Here is a 25993-nt window from a genome sequence, read left to right as displayed (position 1 = left end):
TTCTTTGGTCTAAAACAGGTATTCACAAGAACCGCAATGCATATAATATTAATTATATGCCTGAATGTTTCTGAAGAACGAGTCAAGGACATAATTTACGCCACCACACACAATTTTTCTTTTTGATCTGATGTATTATATCAAAAGGGTATAAAAAACTACATAAAAGTAAAGTACCAATAAAAATGAAGTTCTTTCCGAAAATAATTCTTGATGAAGATCTTGATTCACTTTCATTGAATATAGTACTAACAATAAGCGCAGTTTTATAGATACAGTGTATATAATGTAGATGGATTCTTAAACACACATACCACTCACTATATGTATCAGTCTTGATCTTGATATTACTTCTTGCTATTACTTCTTGATATTAAAGTTGTGATACTATCGACGCCAGTAGCGGATCTAGGAAAGGGAAAAGGGGGTGGGCGAAGTATGAGGTAAACTCCCAGCAGTAGTGGGGGTTCGAATAAAATTACCATTCTATCTGTGTAAATTGGATATCCAAGGGGGTGGGGTCCTTAGCCACCTTAGTCCCCCCATAGATCCGCCACTGATCAGCGCTACACCTTCTAATTCAGGACTAAATCTAATAACTACATTCCTTTGCTTTAATTCCATATTATTTGTCAGTTAGAATGACAACAGCGGTGGCTGCTCACTCAGAGGGATGAAAATGAGAGCTTACATATCTTACATATTTCACTTCTGTAGAATCTGAAAAAATAAAAGGTCTTTCCCATCATTCAGATATTATATATATATATATATATATATATATATATATATATATAATATATATATATATATATATATAAATAGAGCTAAGAGAGAGACAGAGAATAAAATTTCTGCAGCTGGATACAGATATTAAATTGAGAAGACTGCGCTAGACGGATACTCGAGGGAAGTATGACCCAAGTGGAATACTGCACAGTTGATACGAATAGGTCAAATCCAATACTTAGGAGAAAAGAAATATCGACAAAGTCCACGTAAAAAGACAATCAGATCCTCATGGGAAACGAGGATACCTGCTATCTATCAAGGGAAATTATGAAAGCAAGAAACCAATAACTCATGCTGACGTGTAATTAGAATCGAAACCGGTAAGATGATGACATCTTGAACTCGACTTTCTCCGGAATTTCTTTCCAATCTACTAAAATGTTAGCCTACAAATAATTCAAATCTTTTTAAGGATTAAGTATGAAAGCATTTTAATTAATTATTTTTTGATTAATTATAAATTTAATAATATTTTACATTGAAATATATTAATATGATAAATTACTTCAATGAACTATTAATATTAATGTATCTCCAATAAATTATTTGTTTTACTTTATGGAAAGCTGCGTCTGAGTCCTTAACGCACGATGCTTTGCTCAGGTGGCAATCAAAAACTTTGAAAATTGTTCGTTTCGAACATTTTAGACCTCTGTTAAGTCTAATTGAATGTTGAAAACTATTTACTACAATGAATTTCAACCTTTCGAACTTGAATTATATTTTTATTTATTATTTCGGGAACGTTGTTCATTGTATTTGTGTTGCCACACGCATTTAATTATTGTGCTATTTTTCCATGCGTTATAACTGCTTGTAAATTGCTATTCTATAACGAATTAATATTATGAACGCTAACTTGAGGGAAAGTGTTAAAATTGAGCAGCTTACCTCACGCGAATAAGATGCGACCTCGGCAATGAAATCACTCTTTTATTTTTGGTGCGATCTTTAAATAGAAACTTTTTCACATATCTGGAGAAAGTTAAACGTTGATTAATAATAAGTAACAAAAAGGAAGTATTAAAAAGATGGCTCATATTTCTTTTCAAAAAGAAGGAATTTATTAGGAAGCGAAACTTCCAGCGAAAATGACTCAGAAGCAGCATTTGCCGAAAGGAACGCAAATAATTGACGAAAGAAGCTGCGAAAATCTCCAAGAATAAATAAAAAATTCCGATTATTACATACTGATACGAGGAATTGTAAGGTGGGGTCGATTTCTGCAAAAATCGCAAAATTTGAAAGCATGCATACATGTTCTATCTGTTGGATTTTAGGTATTTCCCCCGTATAAAAAAATTGAATTCCGCACTGACATTTCCGGTCTTTGTGTGGATTCGAGTCGATTTCTTTTCTCCTAGTCGTCTTCCTTCCTTCCCTCACTTTACGCGGCCATAAATCGCAACTCACCGCAAGCCAGCAAGCTCTCGTCCTCGCCGTTCGGGCAGTGAGGGGTGCCGTCGCAGAAAAACCGCTGAGCCAGGCAGATGTTGGAAACGGTTCGCCTCGCTGCAGGAAACTCGCTAGTCTCATTCTGCAACCGGAAGCCCTCGACGGAGTTGGTAGAGTTGATGACCAATTCGACCGGAGTGGAGTACAGGTCACACGGAAAGCTCGCCTCTTCACAAGTAAAACCTTCAAGAAAAACAGTTTCGCGAATCAAAGAAAGTTACCCCGCCAGACAACTCTGTAGAAATTACATAAAATTTTTTCCACACAAATTCCCCAAAATTTAGCATAGAAGTTCCTTAAAATATTTAAATACTCTTTTTAAAGGAATTTTTACAGAATTCCTTTAAGTGTCTGTAGAGCTCCAAGAATTACTTTGAACGTTCTGTACAAATTCCTTCCCATAATTTTACAGTTTCACAGTTATTAAAAAGGAAGGTCTTTAGTAATCGAAAGTAATGTTTTTGAAAGCTTTAGGCGTTATTTACGAAGAAGAGAAAGTAGAGATGGACCAAAAATACTTAGCCAAACGAATTCCAAGCGGTTTCATGGTGTTTGTTTCTAGACTCTGTAATGGACTGAAATCCATGACTAGGAGTATACGAAAAATGCCTTTTTTTGACGGTACACTAACGGACGAATCTGACGAAAAGGGGAAATGTACTGCTACTTTGGATGCAGAATAATCACCGAGGAAATCTGAAGCTATTGTGAATATAAGCGGCTATCACGCATGCCATTATTATCTTTCATCCTCGCTTTTAAAATCAACGAGTAGTCTAAATATAGTTGCACGATTACTATTACCGATTGATACCGTCAATCTCGAAATTACGGTAGCAACCTTTTGCTATCATATGATAAAGCTAAAATAAATAGTGTGGTTGAGCAAAAAAAGAAGTATAAAAGGAAAACCGATAGAAAAGTATTGGGAAATTTATTGGTGAAAGTTAGAAGGAGATTTGTGAAATCCAGAAAGCACTAGATTTTTTATAGATGATATGAAATATGTCGTACATCGAGATGTAATAGAACGCAATCACGACTTCGGATGCAGGATAGGGTGGGGGTTTGTTCTCTGCGATAATCCAATCCTATTTTCGTCTCCGGAGATCCCGTGAGATTTCACTACTCGGCGATCGAATGCATGGTACACGTGTGTGTAAAATGGGAGACGGCGGGTGTTTCGGGTTACCATGGCAGCACGTAACAAACAAGTAGTCGAGTGATCTGAGAGTTAGCCGCACGAGATCCCTCTCATCACCACCCCTCCTCTAATTACCGACTCCAGGGGTCCAGAAAATACCACCTGCCGGTATTCAAATCCCTTAACTGCAATTTTCGGACCACTCCTGAATCGATATCGCATCAGTAAACCCAATTGTCATAGCCACTATTCCCTTCCCTCAAACCTGATTTCTGTCGGTCATAACCTCAATTAGTCCCAACGACCTATTCTCCATCCCACCCCCAACTCATCTGTTGGCAATTCGATCATTAATGAAGCTCACGTATGAAAATGTGTAGGAATCGATGTGAAGAAAATTACCAATGAAAATTAGCGAGAGAAAACTGTTGAAACACGCTGTAACTTTACTTTCATAATATTGAAATAGAGGAAAGATTTATAAGTAAAAAAATCCTCTCTTACCGTAAAAAAGTGGATACATAAAAGAAAATAATTCTATTTTTCCATTAAAACATTGATTTTTGGGGAAAATATTCTTTGCGAGCCGTAAAAACTACTTTAAATGCTCTCAAACGGCTGTTTTCAACCGAGTCCTTTGTTCATTGTTACTCGCTACGTAATAAAAGTACTTTATCTCCATTGATAATTCTCAGAATTCTGAGAAGGTCAATATTAAATTAAAATACATTCTTTTTTGTATCGGCAAATTATGAATCCCATATCCATGTACAAATTAAAGAGTACCTACTGAGGATGGACTACATTCTTGTCTAGCACCATTAGAAATCTTTTCTTTTATTATATCTGCACTCAAAATTTCTATAATTAAATACGGTTGTAATAACACTCAACTGAGAAGAGAGAAGACATTTTGCCTGAAGATATAGGTCCTCCGCGCTTAACTCCACGTCGGTCCATCATCTTTTTCTTTTCTCTTTCGGAATTGCAGGCGGCTTCTTCAGATCACCGAAATACTGACGTAACCTTGTATACCACATCTGTCGCTTCAGGTCACTCACGATTCGCGATTGGTGTTTGCCGTTTCCTTCAAAACAAATTTTCACGAATTGGCAACGGAATGGCCCAATGAAATCGTCTTCATTTTTGAGGCACTCTGCCCTATGGCTTCACGTATAACTCCCGGTGAATACCTTGGTTCTTCAGTTATTGGCTTGGCTTTGAATTCGATGAGGGGCCCGTCCATGCGTTCTCTGCTGTAGGAGGGAGTTTTAATGGTCTACTCCTTGTTGCCCTTTGATTCTCCATAAACATTTCGTTAGGCTCAATATTGGAATTGCTGAGTAAAGGCGTAATGTGCCTGACAGACACAGATGCGAAAAAACATTATTAACTCTTAGCAATGCTCAAACCTTTTACGTTTAACGCACTCCTCTCTTCAACAGCATAGGCACTCGATATTTCACTCGTATTCGACATTCCTTGGACATTCCATTTCACTCTCGGAGATGCAATTTAATCTAGTATCTACATTGCGTTCTCTGAGAACGAACGAAATCCTCCCTGCGATTCCCGCGACACAGGGGATCAAGGCGACCGCGGAAAGCGTTGGTCTCTCCTCCGGTGCCCGTCCTTTAAAGAGCCTTTCCTGTTTCCCTTCCATCCATCTGATTGATGCCAAATTGACTCTCAATTTTTTTCCTCAGATGCCGTTTTTCCTTATTTCAATGAAAATTTGTCACCCTTTGCTTGGTCACGGTTAAACGTCGTCCTAATTACAGGGTATTTCTGGGGTGGATGGTGGTGCGATGATGCCTGCGAGTACCGTTCAGTGGGAGTAATTTGACTGTATACCTCGTGGCCCGGAGTACCATTGTTCTTTATTTTCACCAGAGCGTCCAAGAATGGTACCCATGAAATTTTATTTTTTTGATTTCCATCGTGAACGAGATAGTGTCGTATTGGTTATTAAAATTCTTCACGTATTCACCCAGCTCCTTCTCTTTGCGCATCTAGATGGCGTTATCCGAGGAGCCATTTCAGCGAGGCATTTCAGAATAACTTAGATGGCTCGTAAAAGAAACAAAATGAGAATAAACCCTTTAGATGGCAGTGTACAAGTTGAGGTTCAAGGCTATAAAACGGAAAAAGGCAGAAAAACAGGAAATTTTTCGGAAATGGTTATGAATATTTTTACGGCGTGGTATTCGTCTCTATTCAATTTCGCAAGGCACCGGAGAGGTGTCAATAAAATGGACTTTGCTCAGGAAAATTTTCTCCCGATTGAAAAAGGATGCAGGATGGTAAAGAGAGAAGAGGCTAAAAGAGTCCTTAAGACGGCTGAGATGCATTATAATATTCTTAGCTTAAAATTTTTAGTTTAAATAGTTTAGTTAAAATAAACGTATAGTTCTAACCACCTTTATTCGAAGTTCAAAGAACTTATGCTACTGAGTCCTTGAAAAGAATTGGTATATAATTCGCATTGCGGATGGATCAACGGTCGGCTAGCGTTTAACGAGATTCTTCAGTTTTTTTTCAAATAATGAGTTTTATGAATTCCCAAAATATAAAAAAAATTCACAAAAAATTTAGTTTTCGTACAAAATATGGGAAACTTTAGGTGGCCTCCAAGAAAAATCGGTGATAAGGCTTCAATCACAGAATGCGTAGCAGCTTATTTTTATATTTATAAGCATAATGTAATAATTATTACTAAAATAAAATGTTTAAAACATTTTCATAATGAACAAAAGCGGAATACAAACACAAAAAAGAACTTCACACGATAATATTATATAAATGATCAACACCAGACTGAGTTTCTAGCCATTCTGATGTCCATTGAAAAAAATTATTTTAATATTAATATTATTATCCCTTAAAGTCAATATTGAAAAGTTAAATATATTAGGTCCAATGCAGAGGAAAGACCTTTTAGAGAGGGAAAAGAAACATCTTTTTTGCTCCGTATCGGCACGTTTTGAGCTTCTTATTTTTACCGTCATAGCCTAAGCTGAGGTGACGATGCTCAGAAGTAAGGAGGACACAATCGTCTAAAAACCGTACCATAGTATGCATAAATGGAATTTCGAATCATGGTTAACAATTCGACTCTGCTTGGAATATCGAGCTTAGGTAGGGTGGTCAAAAATATATTTTTGTATTAAGTTGCATTTGCGGATGAATATTTTTGGAGTAATTTCATAAGATAAAAAACCACAGAAAATTCAGCTTAATCACACAATATTTAACCTCGCCGAATCGCGCTTTTAAATTTTAGAATAATTTTATCGTAAATTTGCCCGCTTTACAGGGGCGAAAACGTTTTTTTTCTGGTTTCTACGGGAAGCATTGTGGCCATCAGTCACAAAAACAACCTTTGATGAAACATTAACGCCACAAGGACATTCGCAAAGTTGAAAGGGTTGTAAATTATTTCTGAAAACCTCTTACCTCACCTCAGCCACAATATTCTCATACTTCACAAAATATTTTCTGCGCTGAGTCACAATTAGTCATTACTGTTATTCACAGCCATTATTTTTATCAGTTATCCATAGAATAAAGCTTCTAATGAGAGAAATACTCTTTCAGGAAGTGCAATTAGCTGTCTTGCATGATATTTTGTAGCCTTGCAGGTTGACATAATCTTAATTCGAAATTTTCTGTGATTTGCTTTCAAACCGAACACCACAAATAAATTAATCCGCACTTGCAAACAAAAATTCTTTTGGAATACATTAAATAGCCACCGGCTCTCAAGAATAAATGGAGAAGGCCCTATCCGTTACACCGGAAAAATCAAATCCCTTGATGGCATGTAACATATATCAATTTTTGCGACAAAAAACGTACAAAAAATCCGGCCGAGGATGCCTTTACACCTGTACCTTCTTATGCTCTTTCTTTTACCAAGTAATGGGTGTGAATTTGTTCTTTTCAGTATGCGTCCACGAATACATTATCTCTTTCTTGGTAGCTTTTCGCAGGTTTTTCTCTACCTCCTTCTCGTGTGAGTGCTTGCCTACAGTGAATCTTTTCCGAAAAGAAAACTTCAATCAAAATCAATAGGTTTTTCCTACAAATGTACACATAGTTTCACATATTATATAACTATTTTTTGCTGGATCAGTCGACGGTCTTTTTCGTCTGTTCGTAATTCTCTGGATGCCCTTGTTTTAAATGGAATTTAACATTTTTTCTGAGACTGAATTTAAAATATTCACGTATCAGTTGAATTTAACATCCAAATATTTGTTAATATTTTATATTAATTCAATGACAAGGGATTGTATTGAAGAAGGGACCTCATAGTCTCAATATCGCCCCGAGAACGTCGTTTAAAAAACCCTACATTACAGATTATACGACGAGATTATCACAAATACTTTTCGCATTAGTAATTTATCGTATAACCATTTTTATTGTATCCTAATGCTGATTCAATTTTTTTTATTAATGGTGGTTACAAGGGCTAACACATGAAAAATAAGGAAGACATTTGAAAGGTAACTTTCAATTTGCGGCAGCTGTAAAATGAGGTTAATCTTAAGCTTTCACAATAGAAAAACTTTCAAAAGGAAAGATTAGACAAGAAAAAAACTATTTTGCATCACTTGAAATATGTTGGTTTCTTTCAAAATAATTCTTCAATTTGGAGTAAAATATAATTTTTCAAGTCACCATAATCATTTAATGCACAAGTCACTGATAGAATTTGCTTATGCTGTTTCACTAAAGTGCAGAAGAGAATATAAAAATTTTAATGTGGGTTAAAAAATTGTACTAATGCAAAAAATGAATGCTTACTTACAGAAAAAGAGAGAAAAAATATTTAATGGAATAAATGATGATGAATAGCATAGCGATAACACTGAAAAAAAGTGAAAGATCTAACCTAATAATGTATACTTTTTTATAAAAATCAAAATAACCCACTCAAAACAGTGTGATATTATATACATATTGTAATGGAAAGGTCTTTTTCTGACATTCCGTATAAGCTCCATTAATACTGCACCTAAAGTGATAAATATGAGGTATCATTCAAAACGGTGAATCATCGGCTTCAGATGAAAAATACAATCTCTACCCACAATTTCACTATTTACCCATTAGTTTGACATAAATGTTTCAGTTTTTTCATGTCGATTTCTCGCTCGAGGTATATTGACTCCACGCATTTTTTACTCTAAATTTCATAAAAGGTTTAAAACCCTGTAAGATCCATAACCAAACCAAAGAAACATAACATAAGCAGGCAAAAATATCATAGATAAAATCTAAGAAGCATGAAGAATATTAAACGTTCTGTAAAAGAACCATCGTCTGCAAGAAACCTAAAAAATAACTTTTATCACGAATAAATAAAAATATCATGTTGAAAGTATTCCAGAAATATTATCAACAGTAATTGACAATAAAAATTGTGAATATTACGAAATGTACATAGCGATTGTAATTGGGTGAATGGTATAAAATTTTTATGCATAAGTGTGACAGTTTATTATGAGATTATTTTAAGAATTAGAGAATGCATTTATATGTAAAGTATGAGAGAATGTAATTTTTGCACGGGTAATAACCTACATAATAACAACACCTACAATAAAACAATAATACCTACATAATAACCTACTCAAAACTGCGTAATACTATTTTATTAAGATTGGAAAATATGCATTAAGTCCAACAATATGTGTGGGATGGCCGAGAAATCATTAAACATGAGCAAAACTAAGCCCTTATGAGGGTTTTCAATAAACTGAAACGTTGGCTTACAACTGTTTAGCATGATATATGATCTTGGGGGGTAATCGCAGCAGTGAATGTCCTCTTTAAAAGTAAACTTCCAAATTTTGATTTTAGACGAATGAAATGTCGTCAAACTGCCCCCATATAGACTTTTCTTAATATTGAAGGCTCAAATGTGAAATTAACACATCTTTTCTTGGTGTAAATGGATAATGATCAAAGGTACAGCGGTGAAAGGAAATCTGCGTAAAAAACCCAATGAATGTCCACAAAATGCAGCGAATGGCCACAGGTAGTACCAATGGACGTCAAAGTCAATGAAAATCGTCACTAGGTCATGAACTAATCCATTTTATTTAGGAGTTTAAACAACTTTTTAAATTAATTATTTTTATTTACATTAAAATTTATTCGCTATTAATAAAAGCTATATTTATTAACTACCAAATATGTAGATCTGGTATAAGTACCCTAAAAACACCGGATATCCGTTTCGAGGAAAGGGTTAATAAGAAGTTCTTCAGAGTTAGAAAGATTTTGCCCGACCAAAAATAACCACGGATTTTAGACAAAAAGAGGTGTTTTTCAAATTAGTAACACTTGTGTTTAATTGTTAAGTTTTTTTAAAAATTACCTATAAGCACAATATGTAAATCCTTTTTTCATCTATTAGGCGTTTGCTTACTAATGCCTCACTACAAAATGAGATAATCCTGCATTTATCAGCCCAGTGCATCAGACGGAAGACTTGAGTATGTTTAGATATCAGGCCTTTGATTTCCGTAAGTAATTTCACTAACTCTCATAAGATTCTCAAAAGGCCTGAGTAAACTGTTAGACTTTTTGGTCCATGCTGAAAACACAAATTGAAGGGCACAGTGACTAAAAATAAATTCACATTTTGATTGAATATGCGATAAATATAGATTATCACAAATACTTTTCGCATTAGTAATTTATCATATAACGATCTTTTATTGCATCCTAAAGCTGATTCAATTTTTTTTAAATTAATGGTGGTTACAAGGGCTAACACATGAAAAATAAGGAAGACATTTGAAAGGTAACTTTCAATTTGCGGCAGCTGTAAAATGGGGTTAATGTTAAGCTTTCACAATAAAAAACTTTCATAAGAGCTATATGAGCCATTGACGACAAATTGAGCCAAAAATGGGTTTAAAAAGAGATAAATTTGTCGGTGGTATCCAGTGGCGTAGCCGAGGGGGGGGGGGCGGTCTCCGAATCCCCTAGAAATGTAAAATCACAGTTATTTTTCTTCACAAAAGAGAACGAAATATATAAAAATCATGAATTTACGAAGTATTTTTTAACAAATAAAGTTTTTTTCGAGTGTGAAAAGTGTTCAAATTAGTTTAAAACTTAGTACCCTATTTTTCAAAAATTTCCCCCCCTCATTTTGGACCCCCCCGAACGAAATTCCTGGCTACGCCACAGGTGTTAGCATTAAAATATTTGAGTCTTAGAAACACGGTTTCTCATTAAATACGAGGGAGGTATTTTTTCTACCTCCAAAAACTCAGTAAAAACACCGTACAAGCGACAGGCGAGCACTGCGCGGATAGGGCAACTGCGCGTCCTCCACACCACACGCTCGAGTCATTCCTTACTGTAAGTTGTTAGTTTAAGGTTAGTAGCAATCTCATTAACTACTCTGCCACAATTGATTCTCCCGCCCAGTGTGCACTGCGGAGCGACAGCCAGAAAACTCGTCGAATGGCTTCACATTGACATGTCTTCCCCTTATTGCTGATAAAAAAGAATTTTTAACACACTGTGGCTAGAGTGTGAAACATTAAGTCTATTCCCATTCAAAACAAAATAAGAGATATGCTGACTTCTGGAAGTGGTCTGATCCATGACAACGACCATCATCTCAGCGCTGATGGCGGAGATAAAATAATACACGTCCATTAGGTCGCCGGTTTCTCCGAGTTCTCAGTAAGTAAAAACGGAGGACATATGAAATGTGGGGACCATTCATAAAGCAGGCTGTTTACGACTGTCTTCGTTTTAATGTACTCAGCTATCATTTTTCCCGATCATGGCACTCCTCTTCTCTCATTCCTCTTGTTTCCATTGCTCCTTATTACCTGTCTCTAATTCACTGCTGTTCTCCTCTTTTCAGTTTTCCTGCAGGTCAGCATTCCAATATTCGATTGGGCCATCTGGTATCATCCATCCTATTAACATGGCTAAAGCAGACAAGTTGCGTCCTTTTTTTCTCGTCGGGTACAACTTTTTCCAATTCCATCATCTTCAAAATTGTATAACTTATATCTTTAACAAGTCTTTCTGCAACTCCGTCTCATGTAATTTTTCTCAATCGTCCATAAAATATTTTTGTTTTTTTCTTTCCGTATTTTCCCATGTCTTTTCGTAATTTTATTCCCCATATGTTACCATACTTTCTACAGTTGTTTTATTTCTTCCTACTTTCGTTACGTCTATGCACGCTAGGTGGATAGAATTCTTGGCTGCTACGATCGCGATAAAAGAAGCACCAATTAAATGCAAGAGGAAACTTAAGTCCAGCAACTATTAGCAGGAAAATAGGGCATAACGTACAGTACCATTGCGGATATTTATCACAAATATATAACGTAAAAGTAAACACATGCATTTAAATCACAAATGGAGTTAAACACACGAAATATTTTTTTTTTAAATACGAGTCTCACCAACGGATGGCCAATTACGAGTGGTAAGGGTAGTCATTTCAAATATCCTTAAAATAGTACAGTGACAAACAAATAAATGAATCGTCTGACACTCACTCGCGCCGTAGAAGATGTTCAGGAGAAGCGTGAGTAGTGCGACGAGGATAGCGATGAGCACGAGGGCGACTCCACAGCAGATACCCCAAGACATCGCCAAGGATTCCCCCGCAAAAGGCGCAATGAAAGCAGCGGCGATCCCCGATTAATTAAGCACTCCCACTCGCCAGCCGTCACCTCCTGTCGAGGCAAGAGAGAGAGAGAGAGAGATAGAGAGAGAGAGATGCAGATGAGGCAGCGCGCATTGAGTGTAAAAGCGCTTTGCAGTGTTGCTGAGAATCTGCGGTACACAGCAGGGTGATTAATTCAATCATATAAATAGTTGGAAGAATTAGTGTCAACCTCTGTGAGGGCATAATTTTGGATTTAGAATAAAATTGGAGGAACGTTACGGAAACGGAAAAGGTACGTCAATATCGCCAGAAATCAAAGAAGTGGTAATGTATCTTGGTGGTAATGTAATTGGTATATCTTAAAGAAGGCTTAATAATAGGGTAGCAAAACTTAAAATTGACACTGATTCCAGTAATGTAATAAAACCGTCATCTAGGTTAAGCTATCTTATGAATGAAAAAAAATTAAATTGAGAACTTGGATGAAAGGGAAAATAACACCGATAAAAAACAATTGAGGAATTTAGATAAAGAAAAAAAAGGGATGAAAAGAAAATGACACAAGAAAAGAATAGGAGAGAATAAAAAACCGTGAAAAATGAGAAAGAAAATAGTTTCAAAAACAGAGCAGACATAAAAAATGGTAAGTTCAAAAATAAACTCAGTCCCCTACATGACCAACATATCACATATCGAAATATTGGGAAAAACATTTTTTCACACAAGTCACTTATAGCATCGATTAATGAGATCTAAAGGTATCAAAATTTCCACTGGCATCCCTTTAGCGCCTAAATATATCCTACATTATCAAAATATCCTACATCATTAAAAATACTGGAAACAATTTTATTTAACTACTAGTACCGATGCTTCTAAGCATGCAAGGAATTTCTTCAACAAAGGTGCAATATGAACAAAGTCAGAAAAAATACTGCATAGACGCATGATCAACTCATAGGCTAGTTAAAAATCGTTCGATTAGAGAGTATGGCATAGAAAATTATGTTTAGTACGACAGTGAAGAGCTCCGGTAAAAAAGAGACCTGCGATCGTATAGGCACAACTTATTTTGACCCGAAGACCGGCAGAACTAGTAGCTAATTTTCCCTGAAAACTATTTTAAGTGAATTCACACGGCTAAAGAGGATGAAGAAAAGGGAGTATCGCAATTCTTCGCGCCACGGAACTAAAGTAAAACTTAACACCGGCAACACGGAAACTTCGCACTGCCTAAAGCGGAGGGAAATTTGAGTAACATTAATTAATTTTTATTTTTAGTAGAAAACATGTAAAAAATTGACTTAGTTTGCTGCGAGCAAAAATGTAAAGTTTTCTTGACGCCCGATACTGGAAAAACTCGAGGTGCGTGGAGAAAAATTAGCTATTTGAAGATTTAAAAAAAAATTAAATGAACATGACCCATAGCCTCCTCGTAAGAGTAAAATCGATTTTTAAAATTCCCTTAGACAATTACGTTTTTCTTAATGTTAGTATAATAAGTATAAAAATGCATGGAGTCGAAAAAAATTCTAAATAATCGAGTGAACATTTAGATAAAGAATAGCTTCAAGATTGAATACTGGTATGAGTCAAAATGACCGATATTCTGGCTTCTGGTGTTAATGGGAGTCTCAAGCCAGGTAGAAAGGAGATGAGAGAGTATCCTCGGAAGGGCGAAGAGCACAAGGCGAGGGACGGAAAGACAAACCCACGCGGGGAACCCACCGCCGCCGTTCCGGTCTCCGCGACTCTTCGTCAGGAGCAACAGGCGGTCCCTCCGACGCGAGAACCACGCAGCGTATGTGAGTTTCTCCTGCGGTTAGCAAGGGCGGGCTTGCCCTCCCAGCAGTCTCCCACCGACCCCGTCCTCCTCCGGTCGATCTTCGCGCACCTCCCCCCTTTGCACAGGGAACGAATCGCCGCGGCCACTAGCGCGGATCACTACCTTCCCCACTTTTATTTAGACAGCGAGACACGGGTACTGTGCTTCCAACGATATTCCCATGGGAGAGTTAAATGAAATTTACTTTTACGTCTTGAAACACATCTTATTTTACGCACCAATTCAATTTGATAAAAAATTATTATGAATCACGGAAAGATTTGAAATTATTTAAGATAGAATTTTAGGCATATATTACCAGAAAACGATAAAAATTTTCGTCGCTTCTCTCGGTATTCTTATGGCAGAGTTCGAGAAACAAAAACAATTATATTCATTCGCACGGCTTTTACTGTGGACAACTTCTATTTCAATTAAAACGTCAATGAATTGTTGTATTCTAGAGGACACAGACAAATGACAAACAAAAATTTCCGAATGACGCAGTTCTTTGAAATACGTGCTGACCTTTAGATAAAATCACTTACAATGCTTCATGACCCATCGGTACCGATTACTTTATAGGTATGATAGTTGTTACATAGAAGTTTACGGTACTAACCAAATATTAGCAACTCTAATTAAGCCGAGCCCAAAGAAAACTTTTACAGCGTCGCCATAAGGACATCCAAGATAACAGGTCTACCAATTTTGAAAAAATGAAAGTCGAAATTCGAATGCTCCAAACTGTAAATCTCGGAGGCTACTCATGACACTAGAGGATTCTTCAGTCGGGCTCTATTTGTGTTTCCAGTCGCTACCCACCAACCATTTTAATGGATTAACAACAGTTATCAATCGCGACCCTGACGGCATAATGAACCGAACTACGCGGAGAAGCCCGTTATCCAAAATTCATATTCCCGTTGCCGCGATATATCAAATTCAAAAATTTTCATTGCAACTCTTCGTGAGTGCAAATACTCTATTATGCCTTGTCTCTATTACTCTTTGTCATGATTTCTGTGCTTAATGTTGATTCAGAGTTTTGAAGAATTTTAAATGCAAGTTTTTGCCAACGTTTCGGCCTATTTATACACCTTCATCATGGCATTTTTGAAATGTATTCGATTTGTTTCATTAAAAAATCCAGTTCATTCCAATAATTTAAATTCCAATATTTTTAAATAAACAATTCAATACATCGCAAAAAGGCCCTGATGAATGTGTGTAATTGTAACGAACCTTTGGCAAGAATTTGCATTCAAAATTCTTCAAGGCCTATATTCCAAGGCACTGAATCAACAATACCCTATTGCAAATACCGAGAATTGATGCCGCGCTACACTCATCGCCACGGCGAGGACACCTTTGAAAACTTCCACAGATGTGGCCAAAGTTACAACATGAATCAAGCATTTACGGGACGGAGGGGGCTCCTCTTTCTAGTCTCCTCTTCCTGATGAATCCGCCGAAGACACTCTCCGCCTCCCTCCCTTCCATCCCCTCCACCTCCGCAGTCGGAGAAGTCTGGGGGCGGCGCGCACACTTCACACGCCACCGATTCCGCGAGGAGAGCTAAGATGCCTCATTTTTCGCGCCGGAGAACTCGCCGTACACTCGCATCACAAACCTCGTTCAGCCCTCCTTCCCCGTCAGAAATCAAAGTCGTGTCTGCACGCAGGGAGATGCCGAACAGCGCCGTTTTTTCTTCCATCGGAAGGCCAGCCAATAATTTGTCTAGCGAAGGTCTCTGACGAGAGAGGGGATGTGATGCCGCTGGCAGAACTCTAGCGCTGATTGTGAAATGGTAAAATAATGTTTCGGATTTTATTCAACCGTGGCAGTTGATATAAAGGTTGGATCGATGCAGACACGTGAGCTCTGGGGGTTCCCTCAATGATCTAATTCCCAATCCAGTCTCTCTGATTTTTTTTCTCCCTGCGGCGACTCCCCGCGATGTATTCACTTAGGAGACTACTGGCCTTTGGGTTCTTACCGGCCAATTTTGTCGCAACTACTAAGAATTCTGGAGAATAACTACTGAAATCAGGATCTCAGATTCAAATTGTTGCTCCAAATACGATGACAATAGCCACTACCACCTGAAGAGTAAATTCTTAAAAATTTTCGAAAAACCAGGCGAATTTAGGACATTATCGCCAATGGACACCAAGTTAAATTAACTACGGCCCGGCAGTATAGGTAAAAACCAAGGCTGAACATAAGTTTCACGTTACGTAGTGCTGGTGCTGCCGATCGGGTCACCGCTACTCAGTTACTCCTCTCATCCTTACATCAGCCTAGCGTGATCCATTGTGGTTTACATTCTTATAAGCAATTCGTTCCCTCAATGATTAGCTCTTCAAGAAAAAGGTAATGAACGAACCTCTAATGATGTCACCAACTCATGGAACATGGTGGGCACCAAACATGCCTTTTTTATTTTAAATTTACGAAAGGATGTCTCGGAGAGGAACATTTTGTTTTCGTCGTAACATCTCTTTCCTTCCATACATCGAATTCTTCTGAGTACGGGTGTAAGTGAACGACCCGATTTATGTACAATTGAACCCCCTTAGAATAAATGAGGATAGAAGATAAGAACTTTCTGTGGGATTTCCACAGGGTGAGACGTGTTATTGACCATATTTCGATTGACGAAACCGTTATTAAGTTCAAACTGCGGGAGGATAATGGCAGAATTGGCAAACAAGAATTAAGGACCCATAAACTTATCAGTAGTGATTCCTGACTCTAATCCAACTTAGCTATTGGCCGCATAAAATGAAAAACTCCTCCACACAAAAACAGGGTTGCGTAAAGCCAAACACTTGGTCAAAGAAAGCTCTCCAAAACACATCAGTAACCAAAAAATCAACTTAATAGTGTGTCCTGTGATTGAACCAATGGGTATAAAAAGTTTGACTCCCAACTTCCCCTGAATACGGTTGCCCAGTCTGCCTTCGTGTTCGCTGAAATCGTTTGATGGGGAGCTGAAAATTTACGGCCTTCCCGCTACCTCCGAAAATCGATATCAGCAGCCCGTGCAAAAGAGTTAGGATTGTACTACATCATCAGAAATAAAAATAAAAAAGTAAAAATGCCAAGTTTTATTCTGCAGCAACGCCAATAAAGGCTCAGATATAATTTCGTTAAGGGATTAGAGAAAAAATAACACGCAGGGTTTCGTCAAACTTTCAAATTGTATCGATATTAATGAAATATAAAGCTGCGCACACTAAAGTTCTCCAGCATGCGTTATCTAGAGCATTAAAAAATAAATTTAGCAGAAAAATAACATCTTTTTCCCCTCAGGATATAGATTCACTAATGAAAATTTCATGAAACGAATGAATTTCATCTAAATGAAGACATTCATCGTCAAGATCGTTTACTAGTAAGAGGCTAGGAATTAAACAAATTTTAGTTACAATCTATCATAAAAATGGCATTGATTTGATGTCGAATGCACAAAACTAGCAATAATTATTTAAGTCAAGGAAAGCCGACGGATTGAATTTCGTATAAACTTTTCGCGAGCTTATAAAAACCAATGTTGTTTCTTCCTTTAAAAGATGATTAATCATTTAAATTCGCTGTTAGCGTGACTATTTTAGCGCTAAATCGTAAGACGCCTTATCAGAGGGTAATGAGAAAACACGTAAATGATTTTGGCCTCAGATTGAATAATGAATAATAATTGCATCGCACTTAGTCCTTTATATGAGATGAAATGATAAAAAATGATTTTGGCTACGACTTTAAATGAAGGAACACGCGGTACAGCGAATGCCCTATAAATTTATATTTTTTTGAAGAGCCATTACACCCACCCGCATGAAACAATTTGAAAGTTAAATTGTAGGAATCTTAGATTTCCGATGAGATAAATATTAGGATTTTTGCCTGGGGACGAAGTAGAAGATCGGTGGAATGACAACTTATCTAACTATATTGGCAATAAATGAACCTTTATTAGAAAAATCATCCCTATGCAGTCTGGTTCCACGAAATAAATTTCAGATTTACTATGTAGAGTATTTTTCTTCACGCTTTAGCATTAATAATACAGTGGCAATTATCTTAGTTAAAATACACGGATCAACTATGACAGTCGAATAGCCATAGGCCCATGACCCATAAAAATATGAAATATTCAAAACAATGAAATCGCATACCGAAGAAATTTACAAATTTTGATGCTGATTGAATTGTTACATACACTTGATTTCCGCATTATAAATTTAAGTATAACCAACGGCTGCAACCTCAGTAAATTAAACGAAAAACCTGTTTTCGAGGGAAAAACAAAGCTTGAGCATCGACAGCAACTCTGTCCGCAAGCGAGAGTTTCATTTTTAAGTCAGGATATGCACGACTTACGCACATTTTTTCTCTATTTCCTGACTATTTACTTAGTTTCCATTTTACGATCTACATGCTATCTACTTTCATGAGGCAATACCACATAAAAAAGGGAGGATTGTCGTAAAAGTGTTTGCCAATGCTCCCGGCTCTCCAGCGCCCTATGGAAGAGATGCATCTGGCTTACGAGTTATCGGCAATAAAACAGAACTCGGTTTCAGTAGTAAGTTTCAGCGAATTATACATGCCAATAATTATGACGCGCTGCCATACCAACTAACTTTGAAAATAATCCGAAATTGACGAAGTATTGATTGAACATTCTCGCATTTCGATCCTTCAAAAATTTATTTGCGACCGAAATTTAGAGAAATTCCTAAAATTTCCACCGTAAACAAAAAAAGTGACAGTACTCATGCTATTGTGAGCCTCTGGGCGAGCTTCCAGCGCTTCGAAGACGTGATGGACAGCAACAAATGCATGGAACATAAAACGCCACTTCGGGCAATTGCGTTTCTGTTCACGAATTGCTAATTCCTGCGTAACGCTACAGAGCACGTAGGAGTTGCACGCAGCGCGCTTAATTATTTTTATGTCCGCCGTTTTTACAACACGTGCTAACGTTCCGTGACCATCTTCGGAACCTATTTCGTCCCTACGCGTCGGCTTCTCTCTTCCATTACTCCCACCTCGCGCTAATCCAAGCGAAAACAAATGCCTGAACTGACATCAATACCCTGTCCAGCGTATTGAATACGTCAATCATGCCGAAGTGACCAACTCCAACCATGACGAAATGATTATTTAACTTTTATAACCTTTGAGAGCACAGCTTTTTTTAACTGCATCCTTTTCAACATACTTAGTCGGTAAACATTTCCTTAAAACTTCCTCGTAGTCATTTAATATTTATTTACACCATCGCGATGGTGTAAATAAATATTTCATCGACCCAAATCACCACGAGTAGGAGGGTTCTCAGGTAACCAAGGTGGTCAGCCCCTTCAGGTAAATGTCCAAACTTCGATTACTACCAGCGTACTATGATTTATTTCAACCAATTCATTGATAAAATTTTAGAAAAAGTACAAGAAAGCCTAACGCTAAAGATAAGCCGCAGTTGAAAGTAACAATACAGCTTCATTTTTTACGCGATGATGATGCACATATATTTCTCTGAAATTATTTTTCTTAAAAATAATTTAATTTACTGTATCATTCATTTGTGATGGATTATTGCCCTTGCATTTGTTTTATGCAAGGTTTTCCTACAAAAAATAATTTTCCCGTTCTGCCTAAATACTTCGCTCCATACATACGACAAGGTCCCAACTTATATGTTGACAGCCTTCTTGGGTTAGGTATGAATTAAAACTTTAATTTGAAATTAAATCTCCAACTCTCTCAGTAATTCAACCCGTAGGTTGAACTCGTTCAAATTGTATGCGATGCGTATGAATAACACACTTTCATGGTATGGGCTCAGTTCCATTCCCCCAACCACCTGAATTTCGAGGATGTCCGCAGGTTTCACACGGAATTTGAACCCTGAAAACTTCGATCAAGTGCCACGCGCTCTACTCATTACGCCACCGTGCATCCCCTAAATCCAAAAATTATCCGAAGTTTGCTTGTTAAAATTACTTTTTCACCTTCCTGAATCCGAACAAGAAAATCATGTTAAAAGACTTTTTGAGTTAAATTAAATTTCAATCAAAAAATCATTGAGGTGTTAGTGAGGTGAAACGAATTTATAAGAACTTTTAGCAACAATCTGGCCCGATAAAGCCGATTTTTTCCTAATGTTTAACCCATTATTTGTCTTGATATCATGTAAATTCACCATATAAGAAAAAAATTTGAGAAGATAAGAATTCGCTCTACTTATAATTTGTAGACTTTTTCCACCAAAGCCTCAAAACATACGAAAATAATAAACATTTCGTCTTGGTTTAGAAAAAACGGGATGGTATCATGAAACAAAGGGTACCCGAAATTATATAGGGGAGGGGAGTGCATGTCGGGCGAGGGGCTTCAGTCAAGATGATATCCTATTCCAACAATTTTTGGGGTGGGGGGAGAGGGGATTGAACCACCACGCTTGCAAAGGCTTGCCTCGAGTAGAAAATATGGACTTCGATAGTTGTAAAATGAGGTGCTCCAAAAGCCGTAACGAGTTACACTTGTCTGTTTTACACCGACCCATTCCGTCCTTTTCCATCTTCGCAAACCATTGCAGCAAACCCGGGTCGGTGTAAAACGGACAAGCGTACGCTTCTCATTTTCCTATTATACATCTTGACCCGCTCTTCTTGAGCTTATTCTCCCGGCAGTTTTAACCTTTGTGTCTTGGTGTCTACGTGTGTGTGTGATTGAGTGCCAAGGCTTTGCTGATTGAGAGGCTGTGTTTGTTCCCCGCAGTCATTTTCCATCTTCGCTAGCTATTGCAGCAAACCCGGATCGGTGAAAAACGGACAAGTGTAAATCGTTACGGCTTTTGGAGAAACTCATTTTACATTTACTTGCCAAGGCCGCAGAGCTAATTCTCTCATATTCAATGGACTTCGATGTTTTATCAACGCATTTACGTCGCAGGAAACGAGTTGTTCCAGAAAAGGATATGAAGGTTGTCAAAGGCGGACCTAGGGGCACGGGGGCACAGGCCCTTAAAAATATGAAAGATTTTTAATACGGCCCCACTATCATTGCGTTCGTTTTGTATTACGAGATATCCTTGTTGCCCCCCCCCCCCTCCTCAGAACAAAATCCTGGATACGGCCTAGTTTGGCCTAGATACGGCCCCCTCCCAGAAAGAAATCCTGAATCGGCCCCTGAAGGTTGTCGAAATTATATGTAAACTTATTTTTGACGGTAAGGTGGCGTGAGTAAAGGGAGGATATTTTTTTCCTCGGAAATAGTTAGTAGATAATTGTAGTTATCTAGGAAATACTTACCGCCAGGGATCAATGGAAACTCGCCAGTTTTCCGGAATGGAGATCATGCTCTAGTAGTTAGGAAGATTTTTGTGCAGTAATCGGGAAGCAAGAACTGAATAGGTGAATAGGAATAAGATCAGCGATCAGGCTTCAGCTCTAACATGGAGAAGCTCTTTCTACCAATCAAGGCATAAATGCCACCATCGCTAACGGACCGATGACGAGTTGCATTAGCCTTTTGAATGAATATCTGAATTTTGACGTCGCGAGTAAACTTCCCTCTCAGTTACACTTCTTCTGTAACTTAAAATAAAAAAACTAAAATCGGTCAAGAGCTTCAAATAGGATTCTCTACCAAAATAAACAATTAAGAGGAGCAAGGTACCCTAATACCTACAGTATTGGGCAACTAATCGAAGGATCCCCGGTGAAACCTTCGCACATTCCCGATGAAGATCCATGCCGAGCGAAGTGTTCCGCTAGAAGGAATGGATGACCACCACCCTCATGTTTAAATACCATCCATGAGTGAATGAAATTAAATATTGAATCACTTGGCGGCACAATCTGCGAAAGGGAGAGCTATAAATTAAAATATCAGTGGCGAATACAGGATTGGGACAAGGTGGGCTAAGTGGGAGGTAACTTTCTAGCAGTAGTGGTGGTCCCAACAAAATTACCATTAGGGTAAATCGGATACCCAAGAGGGGGGCTATAAACTCCCTTAGCCCCTCTCTGGATCTGCCTCTGGATTGTTACATACCTAAAGCGTGTAAAATAGGCCCTAAGGTTAGAGGTAAATTGTAATTCAATTCGTTAAAGTAGGTAAATATATCGGAAAGATAACTAAATAGTTTTGCGCAAAGTGGCAGCCTCCAAAAATTTCGATTTTATTAAGGGTGGGTTTTGACCCAATGGGGGGCTACAGGCCTCTTAACTCCCCCCCCCCCCCCAACAGATCCGCCAATGATTGAAATACCTATTTTCTCATCCCGGCACCTCCAATTTTTATCTAGCACTAACCACCTCTGTCTGCCATGTGAAATTTGTAAGTGACGAGTATACAATACAATTTATCAGAGGAATGGAAAGACCAATTTAAACTTACTTAAATCATTTTAACGGTGGGGACACCTCTAGGTGTTTCATATTTAAAAATGAGTGTGAAATTTAAAAAAATGCAAAGCACGAGAAGATGGACGGGAAGCACTATGAGAGGTTTACGCGGTGGACGTGCGACAACTGAAGCGCTAAAAATGTTCCTCGTTTCCACTCAACTCGCTCTCATTGGTTGGGCCTACATAATGTATACATACATACATGAATATTGAAATTACCAGGATAAGATTATTGGGAATTCCCAAGATAATCATTTAACTATGATATGTACAACATTAAAACAGAGTCCAGGGGGTTAAATACTAACAGAAGCATGGAAAAAATAGGCAATTCTAGTTGCCATCTAGGAATTACCTTACAATGCATGCTCCAAATATTCATTAACACTGTAGTAGCATTTTTCAGCTAGGAGAAGTTTTAGTTTCTTTTTTAATACGGAGAGTGAGTTGCTATTTTTTTATGTCTTCGGGAACTTTATTGTAAAGAATCGAGGCAGAGTGGTTGGGACCTTTCAGACAGAGAAAGCTGGAATACTGGTTTGAGCGGATGTTATTTCTTGAACGGTCGAGGTGATCATGGTAGTTAGAATTGGGAAGAAAGTGGGAAGGGTTTGCTTCAACAAAGCAGGCACGTGTAAGGATATACAAAGAAGGGAGGGTGAGGATTTGAGATTAAACCAAGAAGATTTTACCTGGAGTGCGAATAGGGACATGGTACATAGCTTTAATAGCTTGTTTTTGGGCTGAAAAGGCTCTTTTAGCCACAGGTGAGTTTCCCCAAAACAAAATGCCATAAGAAATATATGAGAATGGATTTTAGCATAGTATACCATATACCCACGGAGACTTTTTTGAGTACAACCTGTATGTGAGGTGCCCAATCAAGGTTGGTTGAGATTAGAAGTCCAAGGAACTTTGTAGTATACACATCAGAGGAGAGATCGCGTGGGTTTTTGCCCAACCCCGCGCACTGTCAACTTTTCAGTTGCTTGACGGCCCTTGTTCGGAGCGCATTTTGGAAAGTGTTTTGCAGGACGCGTTTTGTAAAGGTCTCATAGTTTCAAGTTTTGGGGTTATTTACGGTAATTTTAATTACTGATCAAGCTCTGGATTGTATTTGGAAGCCATATATTTACAACTTCACTTACTAGCATTATGTAAATACACAACAACCTCAGAATATTTACACCTTCCCTTCATTTAACACCTTTCATTAAATTTTCTTCATCTTGATTTTCTTCATCCTCTTGAGATTCTTCGAAATTCTTTTCTTCACTTTCCTATACTTCTTTTTTCCACTTGTCCAACAACTACTGTTTCACAGCATATTACATGGTGAACCACGGATCTCTATTGTAGAGACTATATAATGTTGGGCCTTGGAATTTCTCTCATTCCTTCTAAGTTTTTGATCTTGATTCATTTCTTTTTCTTCGTTCAAGTCGTCACGGCGCCTTCAATTATTTCAATCATTTCTGTTGTTCGAAATAAGATTCCTATTTAAAAACACCACATTGGGTAGGTTGATGTGTCCTTCCGCTTCGGTGTGTGCGTTACACCTTCACTCGACGCCACCATTTCTTTTATTTTATTCCTCCCGTTCCTTCTTCCTAATTCTCAATTTTACTGCAAATGTTGCTCTGGCCCCATTACCTTTTGGGATTATTTGCGGTACTTTAATTTATTGAACAAGCTCTGGATTGTGTTTGGAAGCCATAAATTCACAACCTTCACAACCATAGAGATATATCTATATATATATATACACAATGTTTTGGAAAATATGATATGCACGTGGCACGTAATATAAATAGTTCAAGTTAATAACGATAAACACAGAGACACAAAAAAGAAACACTCACATTGAAAAAATAAACTCGTCGAAGCTATCGAAGCACTTCAGGCTTCTTCGTCAGCTGAAGAATGAATGGTGAGGAAAGGAGAGGGTTGGAAAAGGGAAAAGAGGGGTAAGGGGAGAGGTGTATGGGGAGGGGGAGTTAGGAATAGGGGTTAGGATGCAACGTTCAGACCCGGAGAGCTATTGGCTTGAAAGTGCCAAATGCACGCCAATTCGAGGGTGTGGAGGTTGAGGGCGGAGTCGGTGGGAGGGAGGGAGGCAATAATGATTATTGCCTCCCTCCCTCCCACCGACTCCGCCCTCAACCTCCACACCCTCGAATTGGCGTGCATTTGGCACTTTCAAGCCAATAGCTCTCCGGGTCTGAACGTTGCATCCTAACCCCTATTCCTAACTCCCCCTCCCCATACACCTCTCCCCTTACCCCTCTTTTCCCTTTTCCAACCCTCTCCTTTCCTCACCATTCATTCTTCAGCTGACGAAGAAGCCTGAAGTGCTTCGATAGCTTCGACGAGTTTATTTTTTCAATGTGAGTGTTTCTTTTTTGTGTCTCTGTGTTTATCGTTATTAACTTGAACTATTTATATATATATATATATATATATATCTATAGAAGCTCTATGTTCACAACCAACGGTCATATACCCTAACGGAAAGATTCGGCCATCCATGTTAAAAATCGCGTCGTAAGTTCGAATGAGGCGGCGCCAATCGTTCCTGCAGCGAATTTGGAGCTAATCTGCACAGGTGCGGGTTACTCCATAGAAAAACTTTTTTCGTAAATTTTCGTTTAAAATGCAATGCTGAAATATTATCCTATCGTTCTTCTTTATTTTCTGGTGCAGGCTCTTTTCGGCTCCTTATAAAATTCACATTTTTTTTAAATTAGTGAGCATTATGACATAAAAGTTGTTTGAACGAAGCAAATTACAATTAATAAAAGGCGGAAAGTATGTATAATTCATTCAAATTTATATTGGATATAATAGAGGAATCGTACTTACATGTCAAAGATAAGTTAGTGATTCTGAATAGAGGATTACCAAAAACAAGAAAGCAATATGTATCCCCAAAGGTTCAATCACAGTATCGCAATCGTGATTGCAATCCAATGATTGCTGTACTGCAGTCAGTGGCGCAACTAGGAATATGCTTTGGGGGGATGGGATGGCCTGGGGCGGGAAAATTTTTGAAAAATGACATGCCTCGATATACATTTTACATCATTTTGGCGCTAAAAATATTAATTTAATCAGATACAGTTATTATATTCCAATTCTAGGCAATGTTTTTAAATATTTTTTCTATCTGATGGTTTGGGGGGAATCTATCCCCTCACCCCCCCTCCCCCATAGTTACGCCACTTACTGCAGCCTAACCCTTCCTAGCTCGCGCCATATTTTATTTTCTTTAGTTTCCTCCTCATGTGTTTCTCCATCTAACATGGTCTCTTTTCAATAGTTCAGTCTCCTTTACATGTATAACAAGATGGATGTATCTCTTCCCTGATATCTGGTCCCATATTAAATTATAGCCCCTCCACCATTTTTACAGCTTCTCTGGTGACCAATTTGCGATTCAAGCTATTAAAGATCATTCCTGGTACCTATATAAACCAGATTTATTTAATTTGATTAAGATATCTATTATATTTAGGTGCTGGAATTCGTGATCAATTTTAAGTAACTCGATAATAAATTGGAATTAAAGGCAACAACATTTTAGATTAAACGAAAGTTCTATGAACTTCTCCCACCAATTTTACACACAGTATACTTTATGTAAAATACTCTAAAAAGAGGATAGCTCACAAGGATAAATGCTGTACCCAA

The 25993-nt window shown here is 37.8% G+C and overlaps 1 protein-coding gene across 2 annotated transcripts in view; it reads right to left on the bottom strand.

Annotated features, from left to right (window-relative positions):
* LOC124167969 (relaxin receptor 2-like) overlaps positions 1-25993 on the bottom strand; it is a 79678-nt gene that overhangs the window by 25735 nt on the left and 27950 nt on the right. For both annotated transcript variants that reach the window (XM_046546045.1, XM_046546052.1), the window contains exons 2-3: positions 11944-12123; positions 2206-2430 (exon numbers count right to left, since the gene is read on the bottom strand). In XM_046546045.1, coding sequence (XP_046402001.1) covers positions 2206-2430; positions 11944-12037 — 319 coding nt within the window. In that variant the 5' untranslated portion in view covers positions 12038-12123. The remainder of the gene's footprint in view (positions 1-2205; positions 2431-11943; positions 12124-25993) is intronic.

Source organism: Ischnura elegans, chromosome 1 (assembly GCF_921293095.1).
Source record: "Ischnura elegans chromosome 1, ioIscEleg1.1, whole genome shotgun sequence".
Lineage (NCBI taxonomy): Eukaryota > Metazoa > Arthropoda > Insecta > Odonata > Coenagrionidae > Ischnura > Ischnura elegans.
Note: the sequence above shows the minus strand (reverse complement) of the source record. Positions and strands in the feature narration are given on the sequence as shown.